At 38.5% G+C, this 21,274-nt stretch overlaps 1 protein-coding gene across 1 annotated transcript in view; it reads right to left on the bottom strand.

Moving 5' to 3' along the window:
* Positions 1-21,274, bottom strand: part of sdcbp2 (syndecan binding protein (syntenin) 2) — a 23,883-nt gene extending 2,609 nt beyond the window's left edge. Inside the window, exons 1-7 of the mRNA XM_003456965.5 lie at positions 21,115-21,274; positions 13,826-13,877; positions 12,955-13,051; positions 7,372-7,472; positions 6,423-6,587; positions 4,059-4,234; positions 2,073-2,244 (exon numbers count right to left, since the gene is read on the bottom strand). Of these exons, the coding sequence (XP_003457013.1) occupies positions 2,073-2,244; positions 4,059-4,234; positions 6,423-6,587; positions 7,372-7,472; positions 12,955-13,051; positions 13,826-13,876 (762 nt within the window). The 5' untranslated portion in view covers position 13,877; positions 21,115-21,274. The remainder of the gene's footprint in view (positions 1-2,072; positions 2,245-4,058; positions 4,235-6,422; positions 6,588-7,371; positions 7,473-12,954; positions 13,052-13,825; positions 13,878-21,114) is intronic.

Below are 21,274 nucleotides of genomic sequence, written 5' to 3'. Positions count from 1 at the left end.
TCTATTTTCACCAACATTGCTTTAGTGTTCAGTAAGCACAGCTATCAGTCTTAAGACCAGGACACGTTTAGACGTGGTATGGTCTGAAATACAGCACAACTGCTCTACGAAGGCCGAGGGAAGCAACACAAACACAGCAGTAGCTGAGGAATTGGGGTTTGTTGTTTGAAGACTTAGCCAAACAACTACCAGGTATACAAGTACTACAGGAAACTTTGCCTTTACGCTTTGTCATTTTCAGACCTTTAAAAACAACCTACAAGTTGAATGCAATAGATGAATCGCTACATACAGGAGTTCACATATTTGTTCCACCAGAGTCAAGGGATGCAGGGACAGCACATGCTGCTACTCTGCTAAGCTAAGCTACTCATTAAATAAACTAAGGCTCAAGCCCAGTCACCACATAAGGCATTGTGTTCATCATAAATGGTCTTGTAATTGGCAGCTGGCTGCTAGTGGACATTCAGATGTGTAGGTCACTGTCTAATTTGTTTGCCACACTGTCACATATTTTGCTTTGGGTATCTTTTTTACCTTGAAAAATCATTTCTTGTGTGAAGATCAGATGTAATAAGATCTGGTCCAGTAAAATCTAGCTATTTTCCAGGATAGCTAAAACTGTCTGTACAGATTCCTCCGATATTGGTTTCCCTTCATTGGCTTCCTGTTAAATCCAAAATTGAATTCAAAATCCTGCTCCTCACATACAAGGTCTTAAATAATGCATTATGTATTTCTTCTTCAGTCACCTTTCTCACTCACTATGTGTTAATAGACCTCTCTGCATTTATTCATACTTGTTATTAATCTCTGGCTCTCTTCCACAGCATGTCTTTTATCCTGTCTTCCTTCTCTCTCCCCAACCGGTCGCAGCACATGGCCCCACCCCTCCCTGAGCCTGGTTCTGCCGGAAGTTTCTTCCTGTTAAAAGGGAGTTTTTCCTTCCCACTGTCACCAAAGTGCTTGCTCATAGGGGGTCAAATGATTGTTGGGTTTTTCTCTGTATGTATTATTGTAGGGTCTACCTTACAATATAAAGTGCCTGGAGGCGACTTTTGTTGTGATTTGCCGCTGTATAAATCAAATTGAATTACTCATGAAAAATGAACACTACATTGTGACATCTTCCACAAATTAGTCAAGTATCATTGTGATGCTTCAATCTGAGAGTTTTTGTCATCATCATCTTGTTTTAACACTGGAGTGAGGGCCAGATAAAACCACGCAACATGATGCTGCATGCTCAAGGACTAGCAGCTTATCAATCACATGATAAAGCATGACCTGATTTATGATCTTTATTTATTAAATGACCAGACTTTAAACTACAAACTAAACTCATTAGCTCATCACTGAAGGGTTTCCTGCAGTCACATAGACATATCAGGGGAGCTGAAGGCTATTCTCCCAAAGACTTTTCAGACCTGGATGCTACATCCGTCTTTTATATACTGTATGGAATTTGCCAGCTTTTATTCACATTTTTCTACAGCTTGCTTGTTTTTTTATTTATTTTTTAAACATCCACAAAACCAACTTGCCGTGATCTAATTGGATACTCTCACACAGTGAATCATGGTTCTATGAAAGGTCAAGTGGTGCAGAAAGCCAGAAATCTTCAAAAGCAAAGTGAATGCTTCTATAACCATGAGCACTGCAGAGGTGCATCAAATCGATGTGCAAACAAACCTGAGATAAGAACATGTTGCAAACCTGCATCACAGGGTAGACAGAAACTACACACCCACTGGAAGCAAACTACTCAACACTTACTAAACACCTCATAGCTGGGGAGCACTGCACTTACTTAAAACTGCTGGGCGTCCCTGTGTTTTATTACGTTCTCCTATTATGGAAGCAGCCATCTCATTGCAATCTTTAAAATCAGTCACCAAACATCTGATGAGCATTGCAAACGTTCTGAAGTCACTGTCATTTTCAGTCCATGGTATTCTCTGTACTGAACTTCATCTATCATAATACAGATTCCACAATACACACAATATGACAAAATATGCTACCAAACTATTAGATGGAAAGCCTGATATTTGCAGGAGTGAGAGTCTGACCTTGAGTCCGATGACGTTCTGTCCGTTGATTTCACAGATGTAATGTTCAGTCAGCAGGCCATTGCGGGCGGCAGAGCCATCTTTGACCAATGAGGTGATTTTCCCATTCTTGTAGATGAAGCCCACGTGACCAGAGCTGTCTTTGTGCATGGTGACGGTGCGCTGAAATGGCCTAGAGACACACACAGGAAACATCAATAATCCATATGAAGAAAGTCTTAAAGCCTTTGCTACAAACAACATGCAGCATACAACATGCCTGTCATCACAGAACTGTGACTCAGAAAAAAGCATTTCATAACAGTCGAAAAACAGAAACTAAGAGGAGAGATGACATGTGTGAAACAGTCAGAAGAGGGAGCCAAAGATCTCAGCTCCACAGATGCTATGATACTGCAACAAAACCCCAGCAGTTTAAATATTTTACAATTTTAAATTGGAAATCTGCTCACACATCGATATCACTGAGGATATGCTTTAACAGATTCAAGTTCCAAAGTGTAGCACTTCTGTATAAAAGGCAAGGTAATAATACATCGGCCAAGTAGTCAGAGATCCTTTGATCCTTTTTGTGGCTGTTATGTTTTGATGTGTCTGAGTTTTAATGTGCACTGTAATATTTATAATTTGCAAGCCCGCAGAAAAATTAACACGTTCGCGATAATTTGTTCTTTAACAAATGGTGCTTCCACTCAGCCTCCTATAGGAACACCGTAAGATACACTTATGGTATCAATTTCAAAATGCTACGTCGCCTCATTTTCAAGTTATCACATTCACAAACATAGGTGTCCAACCGTTTTACCACTGTCGAAAAGGAATTTTTGGTGACTCTCATTTCTGAAACAAAACTGAGACTGAAACCAAATAAAAAGACATCTTTGACATCAACACTGAAACTTAATAAGCACCCCTGAAAGTTAAAGTTGGACGAACAGAAAAACTATGACAAGAAAAGCAATTCATGAAAGCTTATTGGTGACCTTGTGAGAACCAACAGCACACTGTAGATGCTAGCTTAAAATGGACAGAGTCTGCTCAACTCCAGCTCCATATTATTATTATTTCAAATTCACAGTTAAATGTAATGCTTCAGTTCAGCATTTCTGCTCTTGGCAAATTGGTAGCAGAGACCTTCGCAGGTCTATGGGACCAGAAGTCTTTTTCAACTACAGCTATTGCCATCTGGTGGCCTACAGATAGAATGCAGGTGTAAGGCACTGGATTCATTTGTCCATGTGCACGTTTTCACTGTTTTTTGCTATGAGTCTGAGATTTTAAAGATATCTCTCTTTGAGACCATGCAGATGCATATATGTGCATGTTTGTGTAGCTGTCTGTCTAACATATACATATATATACATATATATACATATATATATATACATATATATACATATATATATATATATATATATAATATATATATATATATATATATACATATATATATATATATATATATAATATAATATATAATATATATATATATATATATAATATATATATATATATATATATATATATATATAATATATATATATATATATAATATATATATATATATATATATATATATACATATATATATATATATATATACATATATATATATATATATACATATATATATACATATATATATATATATATATATACATATATATATATATATATATATATATATATACATATATATATATATATATATATATATACATATATATATATATATATATATACATATATATATACATATATACATATATATATATACATATATATATATACATATATATATATACATATATATATATATATATATATATATATATATACGTATATATATATATATATATATACGTATATATATATATATATATACGTATATATATATATACACATATATATATATACGTATATATATATACACATATATATATACACATATATATGTATATATATATATACTACAAGTCTCCTCACCTGTCCCTGACCACCAGCTCAATGCGGGTCTCAGACGCAGCCTTCAGAGCCTTGTGGGCCTTGTCCGCACTCCATCCAGCACAGTTCTGCCCGTTGATCTGCAAGACCTGGTCCCCAAAGCGCAGCCCAGCCAGGGCAGCGGGGGAGTTAGCCTGCACCAGCTGGACAAACACTCCCTGAGAGAAATAGATAAAACATTCAAAGTGTGAGGAACGGAGGAAGAGACAGAAAACAGATGCAGGTAGTGGAAAGAATACAAAGGAAGGTGACAAGGACACAGAAATGGGCCATAAAAAGGTAAACAGGATGTTTATGTTCTAACTATCCAATAAAAAATAATTGTTTGGTGCATATGCGATATAAAAATACATAATAATCTCTATTCTTAGGTCTCTTCTCTGGATTCTATGTTAACCTGAATGCAAAGCAGACTATACTCCTTGGTGCAGATAGAAATCAAGAGTGGTTCATTTCAGGTCCACATTGATCCCCAACACACTTATTTCAGCTTACTTCACATAGGGCTCATTGTATCAGAACACAAAGTACATGATAACTTAACTACATTAGGAGCCTGTTAGCACTTTCAAACTACCCGAGCTGACACTCCATCTGTGGTTTGTTGCTGACTTTTTTTTTAGGTTTAGATATTCTAATAATTCACTCACAGCATCCCATCATGCCCATAAAAATGGTTGTCTTAAAAATGAAACAAGCACAAAAGCAGGTGGTTTCAATAGAGGCTTTATGAGCTTTATCAAAACACATAAATGCTGTGTCCAGTAGTAAGTTACTCATATGATTTCAGGTAGCACAGCCACACTTACAAAGTAAATGTGTAACTAGACCTTAAAAAGAAATACGAACCTATAATTTTTAAAGGAACTGTAACACCAGACTAAAAGAAATCAGCACAATAACAGTATTACCCAACAGACACAAGGCACCAGTATCCTGTATCATAGAGGTGATGTCAACACAAGACTCATATGACAGCTTCATAAACACGCTCAGGGCAGATGACCGACACTATCATCTCTGTGTTACTCACTGACGTGTTCAGTTATTTTTTATTTTTCTGATGCAAAGTATCACACAACCCTGCTCCATGGGACCCTGCAAGGTAAGAGCAATTCAAACATTTCCCTCTGCAATGCTGAAGAATTCTATGATTACCTCTTATCAATTCATATTACTTGGGCAGAGAACAAGACCTTGTTCCTTTGAGCCTATAATAATTATTTTCCATTCAATCATACAGTGTCAACACTGACCTTCAACCTGACCTAAAAAATCTTGATAAGCCTCACAATGTTCTCTCAGAGAAGCCTCCCCAGCTTCCAGGTTAAATCATTTCAACTGGGGTCTGTATTACAAAGCAAGCCCAACAAACCAAGGACATCTTTTCCCCATTTGGCCTCACTTACCCTAAAAAAGGGCACTTCAGCCAGGGTTTTCCAATCTGGCTATAAACATGTTCACATGAAAAAATAAATGCAGAAAAGGGTAGAAAAACAACAACAACAACAAAAATAGCCCACTGCAGAGTAGTCACATGGTAAAAGAGTAATTATTCATTTAAATATTTTATGTAGCTATTACTTGAAATTAAAAGTTAGCTAAAGTTATTATTTCAACCCATTTTCACTAGTAATGTTGCTAAGTTCACAAGTTTTATGGCTCCATGCAGATTTCTTTGGGTTGCTTAGAAATAGTTCTTTTCACAGTAAAGGTTGGAGACCCCTGATTTAGAGTGACTGCTGCTTACTCAGCACACACACACACACACACACACACACACACACACTGCAGTATTTCTTTGTGAAGACATTGATTAGCATTAATCTATTGCTAAGCCTCTTACTTCCCAAGTTTAACAATCATCAAGAGCCAAACCCAAATCCTAGAGAGAATTCTTTAACATTCCCCTTCATGTCTGGATGGAATGCTGCAACTCATAGTCTGGCCTTCTGGCACAGCCACATTTCTGACACACAAACAAGCATTCACCAAGCGTTTCCTTACAGCTTTCCTCTATTCAAAACACTATTTATGAGTACCTGCATGTGGCACACTTAGGGGACATCTGCTATAAAAAATATTCAGAGTTACACTGTCCCTGAATAAGCTCTGCTCTAGTTTAAGTAGATCAAACAGCTGACAAACCACTAGTGATTTATTTGCTGAAAGAAAAGATGTTTCAGACAGAGTTTGACCCACATCACAACTGTGATTCTGTGCTTAAGAACGCAAGACGTTAGTGTGGATTTCCTCAGTCACTGGTATGGTGTCAAAGGGCTGTTAATGACAGTCAGCCTGTGCTGAATAATTCATGAACGAGTTGGCTTTTGACTGTTGACTCACATTGTCGATGGCCCTGAGCCGGAGTCCAACCTTCTTGTCCTGGTCTTTGCAGAGGATGATCTCCCGCAGTCCTGGGCGGATTTCTGCCCTCCTGATGCCGACGTCTGCTCCGGTCACCGGCCGCACCATTCCTCCGACACCTGAGCCAGAGGGCAGTGCCACTTGCTGGTAAGGGCAAACAGCGAGGAAGGTGAAAAGGTTGAAAGACATGGGTTTAAAAAAAAAAAAAAAAGAACTAGCAGGGGTGATTTAAAACAGATTTAAGAGCAAGGCTACATTAATATTCAACTCAACATAAAAAGGAATGCTGCATCACATAGAGTGGGAGGATTCGGTTTCATCTCCTCCTCCACCAGAGAATGACACGCTTTAGGCTTTTCTTTCGAAAACTTCTGTCGTTAATATGCTTTGAAATTAATTTTTAAAAAGCAGGAAAATAACAGTGGAGGTGCAGAGAAGCAGCAAATGGCAAAGAACTCAGATGGTTAAATGCCAGGTGACAAAACTGAGCGGAGTGTGTAGTCGTCCCCCCGCTCCTACACACGCACACACACACACACACACACACACACACACACACAGACACACACACACACACACAGTGTTGGAGGGGAGTGAAGAGCTCACACCCTCCCACACAGTGCTCCGGGCCTGCAATGAGTCATTCAGTAATGTGGAGCTCCAGGAACACAGTACTGTTGCACTCTCACAACTCCTACATCCAATAAAAGCAGGTTTTGAATCTTTAAACATTGCTGGTTTGATGTGAGATTAATTATGAAGTTTTAAATTAAATGTGACCTGAATTTAGTGTAAATAAAATGGCAAAATGGCTTCTTTTTTTTTTAATCACAACTGTTAATAAATAAAAAGAAGTAACACATGCCATATATCCACACATATTGGGGTAGGATGAAGATCAAAACACACACACAGTTATAATGCTTACATTGTCAGCAACAGGCACCAGGGCCAAGTTCTTCTGCACTTCATCGCTGTTGAGAGCCAGCCCCATGTAGTCTCCCAGTTCCTCCAGATTTGGGTACAGGCCTGGGAGAACAGGCGGGACAGAGAAGGAGGTGAGTGGGTGAAAAACAAGGTCAAGAAGGAACTGAAATAAAGGGAGCAGTTGGAGGCAGACAAAGCAGGTAGAAGGAGGTTGATGTGGTTGGCAGGAAGGAAAAAACGAGCTTTCTACATAGTATGCTACCACTTAGCCACAGTATATAGAGAAATAGCATCTTGATCCATTGGTATGGCTGTGACCACACCTGTAAGACCACCAACACAAATCTGGTAATGTTGTGTGATAAAACTGACTCAAAATGAAGATGTCAGTGGTTCTGAAACATCCTAGCATTGGGACCTCATTTGGTCCTCATTTAGAGATTAATGTTCAATCAGTGGTCAGAAGTCTGTTTGGTATGATATGGATCTCACTTCTGAGAAACAAACAAACAAGAACATTGAGGGAAGATCGCTGCAATACAATCAATAAAAAGTTTTAGTGTCACACTCAAGATCATGTGTGCTTTCCTCTCAGTTAGATTATTGTAATGGCCTTTTAATAGGTATCGATTAGAAATCAATTAGTGAATTCTACATTGCCCAAAACGTGGCAGCAAGATCTAGGAGAACCAGGAAGAGTGAACATAATACCTCAATTTTGCTCTATCTTAGTGCTTTTAAAGCCCTTCAATTCCTGGACCCAGACTACACTATACTGGAATTGCTGTCCCTGTACCCACCAGTGTACAGCCTGCTAATTTCTCCCACTTCATGCTTCTCAGTTGCAGAATGATGTGCCTGGCATACTCCAGCTCGCTTCATCTGTATCTTTTTTTAAAATCCCCTTTTAACGACTTCGGAGCAGACCTGCTTATAAATCATTTACACTTTTTTAGGTTATTTTATTGTTGACTGTTGAGTCCCACTATAATTTATTCTGGACACTGCACTTGACTCTTGCTGAGACACTGATAACTTATCCTTGAAGTTTAAATTTTTGCTTTTTGATCATTTTTTTTCTTTGATTTTCTTGTTTGTTTTCTTGTTTTGGTTTTTGCCAAAATGATTATAATGTGCACTGTGTTTTGTAGCACTGGTTTTGGTGAAATCCCATACAAATACATTTTAATATTTTTCTAATTTATGCAAAAAAAAAGTAAAGAAGGTAAAGAAGTGCTTACTGTACTTCTACCCCTAAACATAACAGTGAAGACAGGTTTTAATCTCCCTCCTGCTGTCACAGGTTTACAAACGATTTAAGTTTGTTTAGCCGACCACCTTCTTTCCAACACTTTATGTTTTATTCATGCCATCCATCACTACAAGGCCACAGCCTAGCTATTAAGCTTTCCGCTGAAAAAATTTGATAATGAGCGGCCTGTGTTGCTGTGCAGTACAACCATTCGGACATCAGCACTGAGCTCCGTGTTATGACATCAAGCCCTCTGTAACCTGCTATGGAAAGGTTTGCTTGCCGCTTGTATGTGTCCATTGTGTGTTCTTGTTTTGCCTATTTAAATATCCCAAAGATATAAAAATATAAACATGTCGTTTCATGCAAAGTGATGATACATGCCTGCCTGAATTTCTTTATTTTGGAAAAAGCTAAAGGAAGAATGTGTATGGTAGTATTCAGAGGAGGGAAATAGGTATCAGCCATGTGGCTAAACACCTATGAAAGTAAGAATGAAAGCCACTTAATTACAAGTTAATCCCCATGTATGATGTTCTTATGTACTTTGAAAGCACATACAACCACACCCAGAGTGGATTGCCAGCAAATTAAGTCATATGTCTATCTGTTCTGTAGCTAAAATTAATAGTAGATTAAACAGGAAAATAATGAACAACTGGTAGCTGGTGGTGTAATTCTTGAAGTAATTTACTCACTGCTGACATGTTACCCAGTTACCAGAAAAGCTACAGCTTCAATTAGGAAGTGATTAAAGAGATTTAAACTGTACTGTCTGTGTGGGGGCAAGAGCCTTTTCTTTTTATTAATGGTCTGTGACCAGTTGTGTTTGACCCTATAATTTATCAGGAAGGTCTGACAGGAACTCATTGCTTTTTTACCTTCTCTGTCAAAGGTTGTTGCTATTGGATTCTGACTTCTTGTTTTATAATCACAGAAACTTTGTTGAAAACCAGTGAGGTCGCTTTTCAGAGGACAAAAGTGGAAATGAAACAAACTAAGCAGTAGATAGGCGGTATGTGTTGAGTGCACCAGAGAGTATGACAGGACAGCAGGAGGGAGTAGTTTAATGATTCTGATCTATTAATAAATCACTGAGACATAATCTTAGTATCATATTCTTATGTTAACATGATTTGAATATGCCACTTTAATAAAATATACACTCCACCCACACACTCAGAAATCCCCCAAGGCACACTAATAAATGACAGGTCTGATCATGGTATGGAAGAGAAGCATAGAGACAGAGAAGCACTCACAACTCGTTGGTCAAGTCTTAAGCAAACAACAAAATATGCTAATTCAAAGTGCAATCCTACAATAGGTCCTAATTAAAATCACTGAATGTGTTCTGTTATATCAGAAAATGAGAATACTTTGTCATAACAGTTGGCCTGTCCTCTCTGCTTTCCTGGTCTATCTTCCTATGCTCTCTTTTTTTATCTCTTTGGTTCACCTCTCCCACACATGCCTGCTCCACATGTTCCCACACAGCCAAGTATTAGGAATAATTTCTCCTTTTTTATTCAATTCTATGATTCAATTCAATTCAATTCAATTCAGTTTTATTTATATAGCGCCAAATCACAACAAAAGTCGCCTCAAGGCGTTCATGTGGCATTCATGATGTTCCGTTGTTCTCTCAAATTAGCAAAGCAAAGAAAAGACTACTGGGGTGAAGTATCAACAGTAACAACCTGTGAGCTCTGTAAACAAGGATCTGAATTCAAATCTCCACACTCCCAAGGATGATTAGGATGAGGATGAAGGATGAGTCCTGTTTTACATCTAGGATTGACTACTGTAATAGGGATAGGGACTAGAAAGAGAGAGCATCCTGTTAAATCCAGAATCGAATTTAAAATCTGTCTCTTCACATATATAAGCGATTAAAAAATAATCAGTCTGATACTTGGTTATTTGAAAAGTAGAATGTGAGGCAGAGCCTTCAGCTTTCAGACTCCTCTTCTGTGGAATCAGCTTCCAATCTGGATTCGGGAGAAAGACACCATCCCTACCTTTAAGATTAGGCTTAGAACTTTCCTTCTTGCTAAAGCACATAGTAAGGGTTGGATTAGGTGACCCTGAACACTCCTTTAGTTATGCTGCAATAGGCCTAGGCCAGGGGTCGGCAATCCGCGGCTCCGGAGCCGCATGCGGCTCTTTAGTCCTTATAGTGCGGCTCCGCGTGGTTTGGGAAAATAAATTAGAAGTATTTCGCTGAAGTGTATTTTATTTATGTTAGTTCTTTTAAACTTGTAGTTCTAAATTGGAAGATTATTGTGATATTGAAATATAAATATAAAATTATATTCTATTATTTTTTCCTCGCTCAATATAAGCGTCACACTCGCGGAAGCGGGTGTACCCGCCGAAACACCGTGCATTTATCGAGACTTTCAACCCCAGGTAGGCCAATTATGGATCTTCGGATCCACATTATGTCAGCAGCTCCACCGTGAACTATGTTAAAGACAAACACTGCTCACGCCTCACAGACGACAGATGACAGCTTACAAGTCCTGCGTAAACTGACTTCGCACAGCACCGATTAGCAGACGCTGTGAGCAGAGGTTCAGGATCAGAAGTCTCATTGTAAACACATCACGGCAGACCCGACGATGTTTGCATGAACGCGCTTTTCAGCATCTCTTTATTGACCACTTTTCACACACGGTTGCTGTACGCATACAGCCGGCTGTAGCTTCGCAGCTCACAGCCCGACACACACCACCAACAACAACAGCAGAGAGAGCACAGACTTTAAGGCGGCGAGGCGTGATTGCAGGTGCCGCTCAGGTGCGTCCGCCTCCCCTGCAGCAGCGCTGCAGACCACGCCCCCGCCGCACGCATTAACCAGGTAAAATACATATTTAGGCAGGATTTTGCAAATATCTATTTTTCATTTTTCAGCAGCATAGAGCTTTTTTGCCAATTATTTTTTAAAAGTCAGGTCAAGGCTCCAAAAGCCCAAAGGCGATATAAGGATGGCTGACAACAGTTTTTGTTTGCTACATGGATCATTTTAGTTCAGCTGGGTGTCTTTGCTTTTGTTATATTTCTTTAAGAGTTCAAAATGTGTTGATTACATAAATAAAATGTAATTTTCTCTGTAGCACTTCATGGATTTCATAAGCAGCACACCTTAGTTGTTCACACAAAGGTAGAAAACAATATATACAGTGTTATCTTCATTTTAGATGTCAAAAAGTATTTGCGGCTCCCAGTGTTTTCTTTTGCGTGGAAACCGGGTCCAAGTGGCTCTTTGGGTGTAAAAGGTTGCAGACCCCTGGCCTAGGCTGTTTAGGGCTTCCCATGATGCACTGAGCACTTCTTCTTCACTCACCTCTTTTCATTCTCATTTAATAATTAGTTATTATTAATATTACTTACTATTAATATAAATATGCTTGCTCAAAAGAGGTCATCTGATTGTTGGGAGTTTCTGTCTATTATTGTACGGTCTTTTCCTTAGAATATAAAAAACCTTCAGGGGATTATTGTTGTGATTCCGTGGTATAGTAATAAAACTAAATTGAACTGAAATGTTTCTGTTCAGTTTGTTCAATCGAAATGACAAGACACCCTGATATTGTTATTGAACAAAATGAGTATCTAACTAGGCTTATCTCCATCATACTGCCCCCTTTTCACCTCCTCCTCTTCCTCCCTCCTTTTCAACTCCGCCTCCTCCTCTCCCTTTTCCCTTCATGCCCTGTCCCAGTACTGCCAGAGCCAGTCTCCATGGTGACTCACAGACAGCTATGCTGAGGTAAAAACAAAAGACAGAAAAGCCCACAGGACTTTGCATCCAAGCAGAGAGAGAAGAAATTGAATGAGTGGGAGAATGGGATAAGGGGCAGTGAAAATAAGTGGTTTTCTCTAATCTCCAAAGGCCCTTTTGCCCACTTTTAATCTTTTGTGGGGTCGTCATTTCTCTCGCCTTGCTTCCACCTAAGTCCAACCCACTGCACAGTTCAGGCTTACATCCAGACAAAAACACAGAGAAACAAAAACAAATGCACAACAAAACAGAAACAAGTCACAAAAAGACAAATAATAGAATGTGTAAGGCCCCTTTACTCTAGTTATTTTCCTAAATAACTCCTAACACCACTCCCAGGCCTTTATCTTCCCGTTATACAACTGCAAGGTTCTTAACTAAAAGCTCAGAGACACAGGCCCCCCACACAGAGACACAAACACCAAGCAACAGAAACAAGAGAAAGAGAAACCAAAAGACAAAGAAAAAAAAGGTGGTGGTGAAGGTTTTTAGGTGACAAAACAAAAACACTTCTAAAGATTTTTAACAGTGTAAGTGACACTCACTTGATCCTGGCATCCCAGCAGTGGCAGCCTGGGGCTGGTAGGTTCCCTCGGTGATGGCTGGCATGGGTGTGGTAGTCTGGGCGAACTGGGCCTGGGCCTAAAAAGGAATCAAACACACAGTGATTTTTAAATACTGAATTAGAGATAACTGGGCTTAAACCATTACATAAGTCTTTTACTGCTGGTAAGGAGACTGACTGAAGGATTTCTTCACCTACAACAAATATCAAATGGCTTTGGTGTGCAAAAATTTCCGTTACTGCAAGTAGTTAATTTCCTGATTTCTTTCAATGTTCAAACTTGAACAACATAATTACTGGGCTATACAGCTCAGCTTGACCTCTGCGATTCATGCTAACTTAAAAAAGTTAAAAAGAATTATTAATTTTTAGCCTACAACCTTAACAGAAATTTTGACCAGGGGTTCTTAAACTTTTACACTGCCCAGAACGTCTTCTGTGGCAGGCAGGTTTGATGCTGATATCACAAAGTTATTTAGCACTCAGTGATTGTGATGCCAAGTGAGTGTTATGTTTATTATTATATGTTTTCTGTTCTCTCTGATTCCAGTGCCAAGTTAAATTAAAGTCAGAGGCACAAAGGACAGGTTAAAGGTTGGTGAATATCCAAACCTCCTGAGGAGGGACAAGTTATACAAACCATTTTATTAAATTACCTCCAAAAGGGTCCCATTCACTGCTTTAGAAGCTGTGGTGACTAAAGCGAGTTTCCAAAGAGGCTCTACAATATCAGTAAGACTTCTAATTTTGAAAATGAAAACCACATTGGGACCATATTTGTATATTTTACATCACCTGTTACTTACAAAGCCAGCACCACATTTAATATAGATTCACTTCAAAACCCTTACCTTGATGACCTTGTCGACCTTAAGGTCCTCGAGTGATGGGTACAGGGACATGCTGTGGAGACAACACAAACGGCTGTGAGTGGAAATAACAAGATAACAACCCAACCAGATAAGCATCACCCGCTCCTGACGAAAACACTGTCTTCATGTTATCCATTACAATTCTCTAATGGAATTTGGATGCTAGTGTTTGAAACGAAGAGTAATAACACAGATTAAGAGTGAATGATGCACACAGTCAAACACTCAGAAAGCCAAAGTAAGAAATTCTGCTCTTCTGCACTTCACCACAGAGTAAAACTGTATTTCTGGCAACTTTCTGGGGCAACATGGCATGTGTGTGTGCATGGGCAATAGGAGGAAAATCCATGCTTTCTAAAATAATGAACTAAAACAACACTACAGATAGTTAGAAGCACATAAAATAGTAAATAATTGCATAATAACCAGCTGCTTTTCCATTGAGTCCCTCATCGTGTGGATGGTCTCCATATATTAACTCAAGTTCCCAGGGAGCGTGGCACACTCACTGAGCTTTTTACATGTTTTAAAGACTTCTTTTAGCAACTAATTCAACTGTTGCTGTATATCGAGATGAAATAAATCAAATCAAATACATTTTCTTCACCCTCAGAAAATAACTGTTTAGCAACCTCACACTTTGTATTATCATATTGCCAAACTGTAAGCACATTAACACGGATTTAGAAATAGCATTTGGCCAGGCGGTGAATAAATCCAAGATAAGGTGACCTTTTGTCCAGACAGTCTAAGTCAGGGGTCCCCAATCCCAGTCCATGAGGGCCGGTGTCCCTGCAGGTTTTAGATCTCACCCTGGGTCAACACACCTGAATCACAAGATTAGTTCATTACCAGGCCTCTGGAGAACTGCAAGACATGTTGAGAAGGTAATTTATCCATTTAAATCAGCTGTGATGGACCAAGGACACATCTAAAACCTGCAGGGACACCGGCCCTCATGGACTGGGATTGGGGACCCCTGGTCTAAGTACATGGAACAGTTTTCCATAGTTTAACATTAGCAGCAAAGCTCCAGAAATGAAGAACCTGGCAACTAATGGGCAGGTGAACACACAGGCACTGTCAATATATGTAAAGGAGCATAGAAAAAACAAGGTCACTTATTCCAATGTGTGTCACCTAGGGACACAGTTATCTTCTTCAGTCTTGTTCTAACACTAGATGAATGAAGGTGTGCACATGTGTGTGCTGACTTTGAACTCACATTACCGTAAATGACGTATTCTGGACAAAGTACAGATGACACAAGGTATTTTGGTAGAATGTGTACAGTGCACAAAAGTAGGACAATATATAAGAAAGTCTTTTAATCATCTCCTCTAAACTGTGCTAATGATGAAGGTCTCTGCTAAGGTTCAACAACATTGCACTGAATAACACTCAGGTCTGTAAATATAAATGAGTTGTGCAGAGCACAGGCTGCTTGCCACACAACATAATATTGAGTCAACAAGGGTGGAGGAAAAAAAACTTATGGAGAAACACATAAGCAGAGTATTAGCTCTCAGCATCCTACAATGGCAAAACCCATTATAATGCAACCTGGACTCCTTTGTGGTTTTAGTCTAAACAAAATTCAGGCCAGAAGACATCATGAACACAAACAAACAGCTGGGTGCAACAGGAAGAGGAAATGAGAGGTAGTAGACAGTCAACAGTCCAGCAGAACAGGCTAAGACATGCAGTGGCATGGTTACACATTACAAGGAAGCATGTCTGCATCTGGTATCTGTTACTGTAGAACCTGCTCGCTCATTTGCTTTGTAGTTTAGTTTTAGATAATAGAAAGCAACCAAATGATAATCAAACTATGTTTGTCTCGTCTTGTGTTGTTGTTTGGTAAATTTGTCTTATTTTTATTTCCTAATTTGTGAAGTACTTTGATCAAAACTGTTGTTTTTAAATGTGCTATATAAATACATTTTGATTTGATTTTGATTTGATTTTGTTATACAATAATGCTCATATTTTCCTGTACTCTGGCGCCTGGTAATCTGACACAACAGTAAGTTAAAGGATGCTTCTACAGGACAACACCTTATGTTAAAAAAAAAAAAAAAAAAAAAAAGTTTATGTAAAATAAACCACAGCGTCCTCTGGTTATATGCTCAGGTTGCATGTTGACTCAATTACTTGCACTGTCACTGTAATGGAAGGTCCCGGCTTCAAACCAGCAGGTTTCTCTGGGTTCCCATGCTGATTCATCTCACCAGGACATCACAAAACAGATTCTCAAGAGTTTCCTGGTAAAGTTTCCTGCTGCTTTAATTTATTTTATCTATTTGCTCAATGTTTTATCCTTATAATTTTGTAAATTGTTATGTTTGTTGTTGTTATTGCTTGTGTACAGAGTCCTTGAGTGTTTTGAAAGGCGCTTTCTTAAATAAAATGTATCATCATTATCATTATTATTATTAAAGTAACTGGTGACCTTCACCGTATATCAACCAGACATTTTTGACCCATTCTTTTCAGTTTACTATTATTTCAACCTAAAAGCAAAAGATACTTGTATAAGTTAAAACCTGAACATCTGTCCCAATGTTTCTTGTAATTGCTATTTTTCCTCAAAACAGATTTATATCTTCTTCTTAATAATATTAACATCATAATCTACTTTACTTGTTAGGCACAATTTTTCTCAAAGAGATTTTATCCAAAACCAATCATTCATTCTGTAATAATCAAACAATCTGCTAACAAGATTTCTTAATTGGAATTTGTGACAGACTCACTGCTGGAACTGTATGTTCAATAACTCTATTTATGGTCACCACTCAGCAGCCCATTCTGACCCTGGAAAACCCCACCTTTGTTAGTCTTACGTTTTTTAAATAACCCAGAGAACGCTGCAACAATTCCACTGTACTTGACCAAATGCCAAAAAAAAGAAAGAAAAAACAAAAACAAAAAACACACACTTACCCACACTTACATATACCCACACATTACCATGTGGGAATATATAATAGTGAAAAGCAGAGCTTCATAAACTTTATCTGCCCACTTCAGCAGCTGATTTGCTGCCACACACACCAAAAACACTGATCTAAAAAAGGACTATAGATGTCAATACCACAGCAATAGAAAAGCCTGGTTTCCATACAAAATCCATATCCTCATATTTACCTTAATTTCACTTCATATTTTATGCTTGGTCCACAAAACGCCTCCCACACTGGTTCAGCCCCAGTTGCATGAGGGCAAACGCAATCATGGATCTATATTGCAAACTTCATAATCTATCTCTTTTTAATTGATAATTATCATTAGTAGCTGGAAAAGGTGAGCAGTAAAAAAAAAAAAAGTGTGGAAGGTGGAAGTAAGTCAGTTTTACTGAATATGTCCACTGTACCTGAACACTGAGGAAAAGCACAGATATCCTTTTTTGAAAATAATAATAATAATAATGGATTGCATTTATATAGCGCTTTTCAAGGCACCCAAAGCGCTTTACAATTCCACTATTCATTCACTCACTGGTAGAGGCAAGCTACAGTTGTAGCCACAGCTGCCCTGGGGCAGACTGACAGAAGCGAGGCTGCCATATCGCGCCATCGGCCCCTCTGGCCAACACCAGCAGGCGGTAGGGTAAAGTGTCTTGCCCAAGGACACAACAACCAGGACAGAGAGCCCGGGGATCAAACCAGCGAACTTCCGGTTACAGATGCGCTTCCCAACCCCCTGAGCCACGGTCCTTTTTCCTAATGAAGATTTCTTGGTTTCCATAACATCCATACTAAATACCCACTGCTCTCAACTACCAAAACACTATCTGGCTCTAGAAATTATTTTTATTTTATTAATGCGCAATGGCAGTTAATGGTTCATTGATGTTAAAAGGCCAACATTCACTACCTGGGGCTGCAGATCGCTGCACCCTTATCTCTCTCTCTCTCTCTTTATGAATGTGAGCCATAAATGAGCAGAGAGGAAAGTAAATACATGACAGCTGTGCTAAGCAGTGCTGTTCTGCAAACCTTTGACGTTAAATGAAAATGAATTAATAAAAAAATAAATAAAAAAGAGCGACTCTATGTAGGCTTTGTCAGAATAAACTGGAAAATAACCAAGCATTTGAAGAGATGTGTAACCATATTCTGCACCAGGATGTAGACGTTAGCATGGAAAAACCCAAGGCTATTGGTGCTAGCAGTGCTAATGTTAGCCAAACTCTGGACTTTCTACTTCTCTACAAGCTCATTTGTCACACCGTGACAGCTAACTGCGTGTCATGATCACAAGACATGTGGACACATATTTATCAAAACAAAACAGGAAATTGATGAGGAGGATAAAGGACAACTAGGACCAAACTAGGACCAAAACTGAAGCTGAATGGCAGAGTTCAGCAAGAAAGACAACAAAATGGAAAAACTAAATGGAGTCAAGTTAAAAAATAATGACTTGCTCTCCATCCTGCTAATGAACCCATCACAAACAACTTCCCAAAGAAAGTTTATCCACATACTACTGAGGCAAATATAGCCAATCAAAAAAGACTGGTGTTAGCAACTCGTAATACAGCACATGACTTATGGTTTAATGTCCATATGTCATATGATTCTTCTGAAATAAGGGTTACATTTTCAGTACCTGAAACTACTTTGCAGTACCTAAAATACTTAAATTATATTTTCAGTATTTTTAAATACCAAACATTACATGGTAAATGCTTTGTAACTGGCTGTATGATGCATTACCAAATTATTGTACTAATATGTGCAATATATCACAATCCTGTGGCAAGACATGCAGTCAGACACTGAGCTTAACACCAGTGAATAAAACTTGAACTCAGCCCGTAAAGTAAGCAAATCACTTGACCACAATAACATCTCACTCTCTCAGCTACTCCAGCCAATACTCTATTCTCTTCCTCCCAGTCCTCACATACAAGTGCATCATTGTGCCAGTGGATACAGAGGCACATTTTTGTACCTTCTACTGTTTACTTTTCAGCTCTGTTTGTTTGCTCTCCTTATATCCCTCCTTCATATCTGCAGGTTTTAGGTATAAGGGAATAACCGTTCGGGGAAAAAAGGAGAGTTTGACCAACTTTTGCCATGACACAATCCCATCCTTGAGTCACTTCTGCATCTGCAGCTTAAAAGAAGTGGGTAGCTGATATTTTCATCCAGACCCTTTACTCCATCAAAAGCACCAAGCACTGGAAATTTCATCAGCTAAATGCGCTAAAGTAAAAGCATTTATACTGCAGGTTGTCTGTGGCTGGTTATAATCTAAGATTGTTAGATTATAACCCTTGTGAGGAGCATTTCCCCAGCCTGTATTGTGAAAGTGTCACAATTCACAAAACTTCTTTCTTTTTTTGACTCTGCTTTTTTGGGATCTTAAGATAATTTCGAAATAAAGAAACCCTGTGGGAAAAAAAGCCAAAGGGGAAATAGCTCAGACATTCATCTGAAACCTACGGGGCTGTGACTAGGCAACCATTTCAAAGAAAACTTACACAACACAAAAAGTCCATATCACATGACTTTAAAGCAAATCTTCATCTGCATACACTAGAATAAGACATGGCCAGGAACAAAGCTTATTATAATAATTCACAAAAAACACAACTCCAGGCAGGTAATAAAAAAACGTTTTAGTTAACAGAAATAATTTGAAGTAATTTGTTTTTTATTATTAACTTGTGGGCATGTAAAATTAACTATGTTTTTTGAAACTGGTCATAACTGAAAGTCAAGGGTCGTATATATTGTACACATACTGCATATAAAAAACAGCTGTACCTTTGAAGTCTGAAAAGTGAAGCCAAATCAGGAGTGACTGAGACCTGAAATGTCTCTAATCGTCTGCAGGGGGAGATTCCTCACAATAAAAACAGACATTTAGTCGATGGTTGATCTAGTCCATGGAAAATGACCGTACTGCTGACCTAATCCATGACCTCAATAAACACTTTCCTATTTCCTGAATCCATGTTCTATATTGCTAGTTTTGAATAAAATACAACGTTTATTTTGGAAATTATGGTCCCCAAAAGAATCAAGAAGTTGGATAAAGCAGCGTATACTTTACAGAATGACTAAGCATGACAGTAGGTGGCTTTACAGTAGCAGCAGCCATCTTTTATATTATTTTACATTTATATTATTGTTATACCTAATATGAATTTGTTATGACTTGCACTTGACAAATATGCTCCCTCAACCCTTCACTTAATATGAATAAAAACAAAACTAATACAATACTAGTAAAAGTTTTTTTGTTTTTTTTTTAAAAAGAGCACAAAACTAAAGAGCAGACCCACTGTGGAAACTAAGACAAATATTTAAAAAGAAAAGAAATGAAAACAAAAACAGACAAAATAGACGAAACAACAATAACTCTGTCCTGGGAGTGTGAAGCAGGATCGAATAGAAGAGTGCAAGCAAAGTCCAAGTTCCCCAAAAACTAAAATACTGAATTAAAGCACTTTTCATCACTTCTATTCAGCCTGATAATATGGAGCCAGCAAAGCAAAAAGCTTGGATGGATAGTGGAAAGAAAAGAGAAGGCCAACTTCAGTAAGCCTGAACGAATTGGTTCGATCTAAGAATGTGGTCTTCCTGGCAGCTTATTCCGGTTTACTGACATGGCTGGGAAAACGAGAGAGGGAGGGAGAAGGTTAAAAAAAGGTTAAAAAAAAAAAAAAAAAGCCCACACCCTTGCTAATGTGCCCTATTTATCTGTACCACGTTACATTACAGGACTTAAGATAGCTAGCATACCGTTATGCTTTAAGCTGTTGTTTTAACGCTATAACAACACAGGAACTGCATTTTTCAGACGACTGGACAGTAATATCAGGTTCGCCATTGCCATAATACTCTAATAATGGCTAAGCGTCTTTATGACTTTAATGAGGTCGTTCAGTTGCGTCTAAATCATATGACAATCATTAAGTTTTACGACACTAAAGTGTTGCGAATAACCGTTAGCTAACCTTACCGCACAGCCATTAAATATTAATGAGGTGCTTTAAGACGACGGGTACATTTTGGACAGTCATAACGCTGCTAAAAAAAATAGCTGAAATGAGAACACACTGGGAGGTGTGTATATCAAGAGAAAAGCAGCGGAGGAGCCGAGAAGCAGACCCCCTTTGTTCCGACATAAACAGCAGGAACGCAGAGAGCTAGCCGTAACGACGTTAGCTTGTAAGGTACACGAAGTCAGGATGTAACAGTTAATACTGGGAAGGCTTTGCTACAACAATTTGGTAAATGCCGTCTTACCTTTTAAATTTTTGGTTGAAAAGTCAGCTTAAACGCTCCTGAATTTCAGATAGCAGCGAACGCCTTTATCTTTCTTGACTCTGCTTCGCTGTGGCTCTCCGCCGATCAAACCTGAAGGGGACTTCTGGAAAGTGATGTCACTCCTGGTTTCCTGGTCGTG

The sequence above is a fragment of the Oreochromis niloticus genome, linkage group LG20 (genome assembly GCF_001858045.2).
Source record: "Oreochromis niloticus isolate F11D_XX linkage group LG20, O_niloticus_UMD_NMBU, whole genome shotgun sequence".
NCBI lineage: Eukaryota > Metazoa > Chordata > Actinopteri > Cichliformes > Cichlidae > Oreochromis > Oreochromis niloticus.
This window is presented reverse-complemented; position numbering and strand designations above follow the sequence as displayed.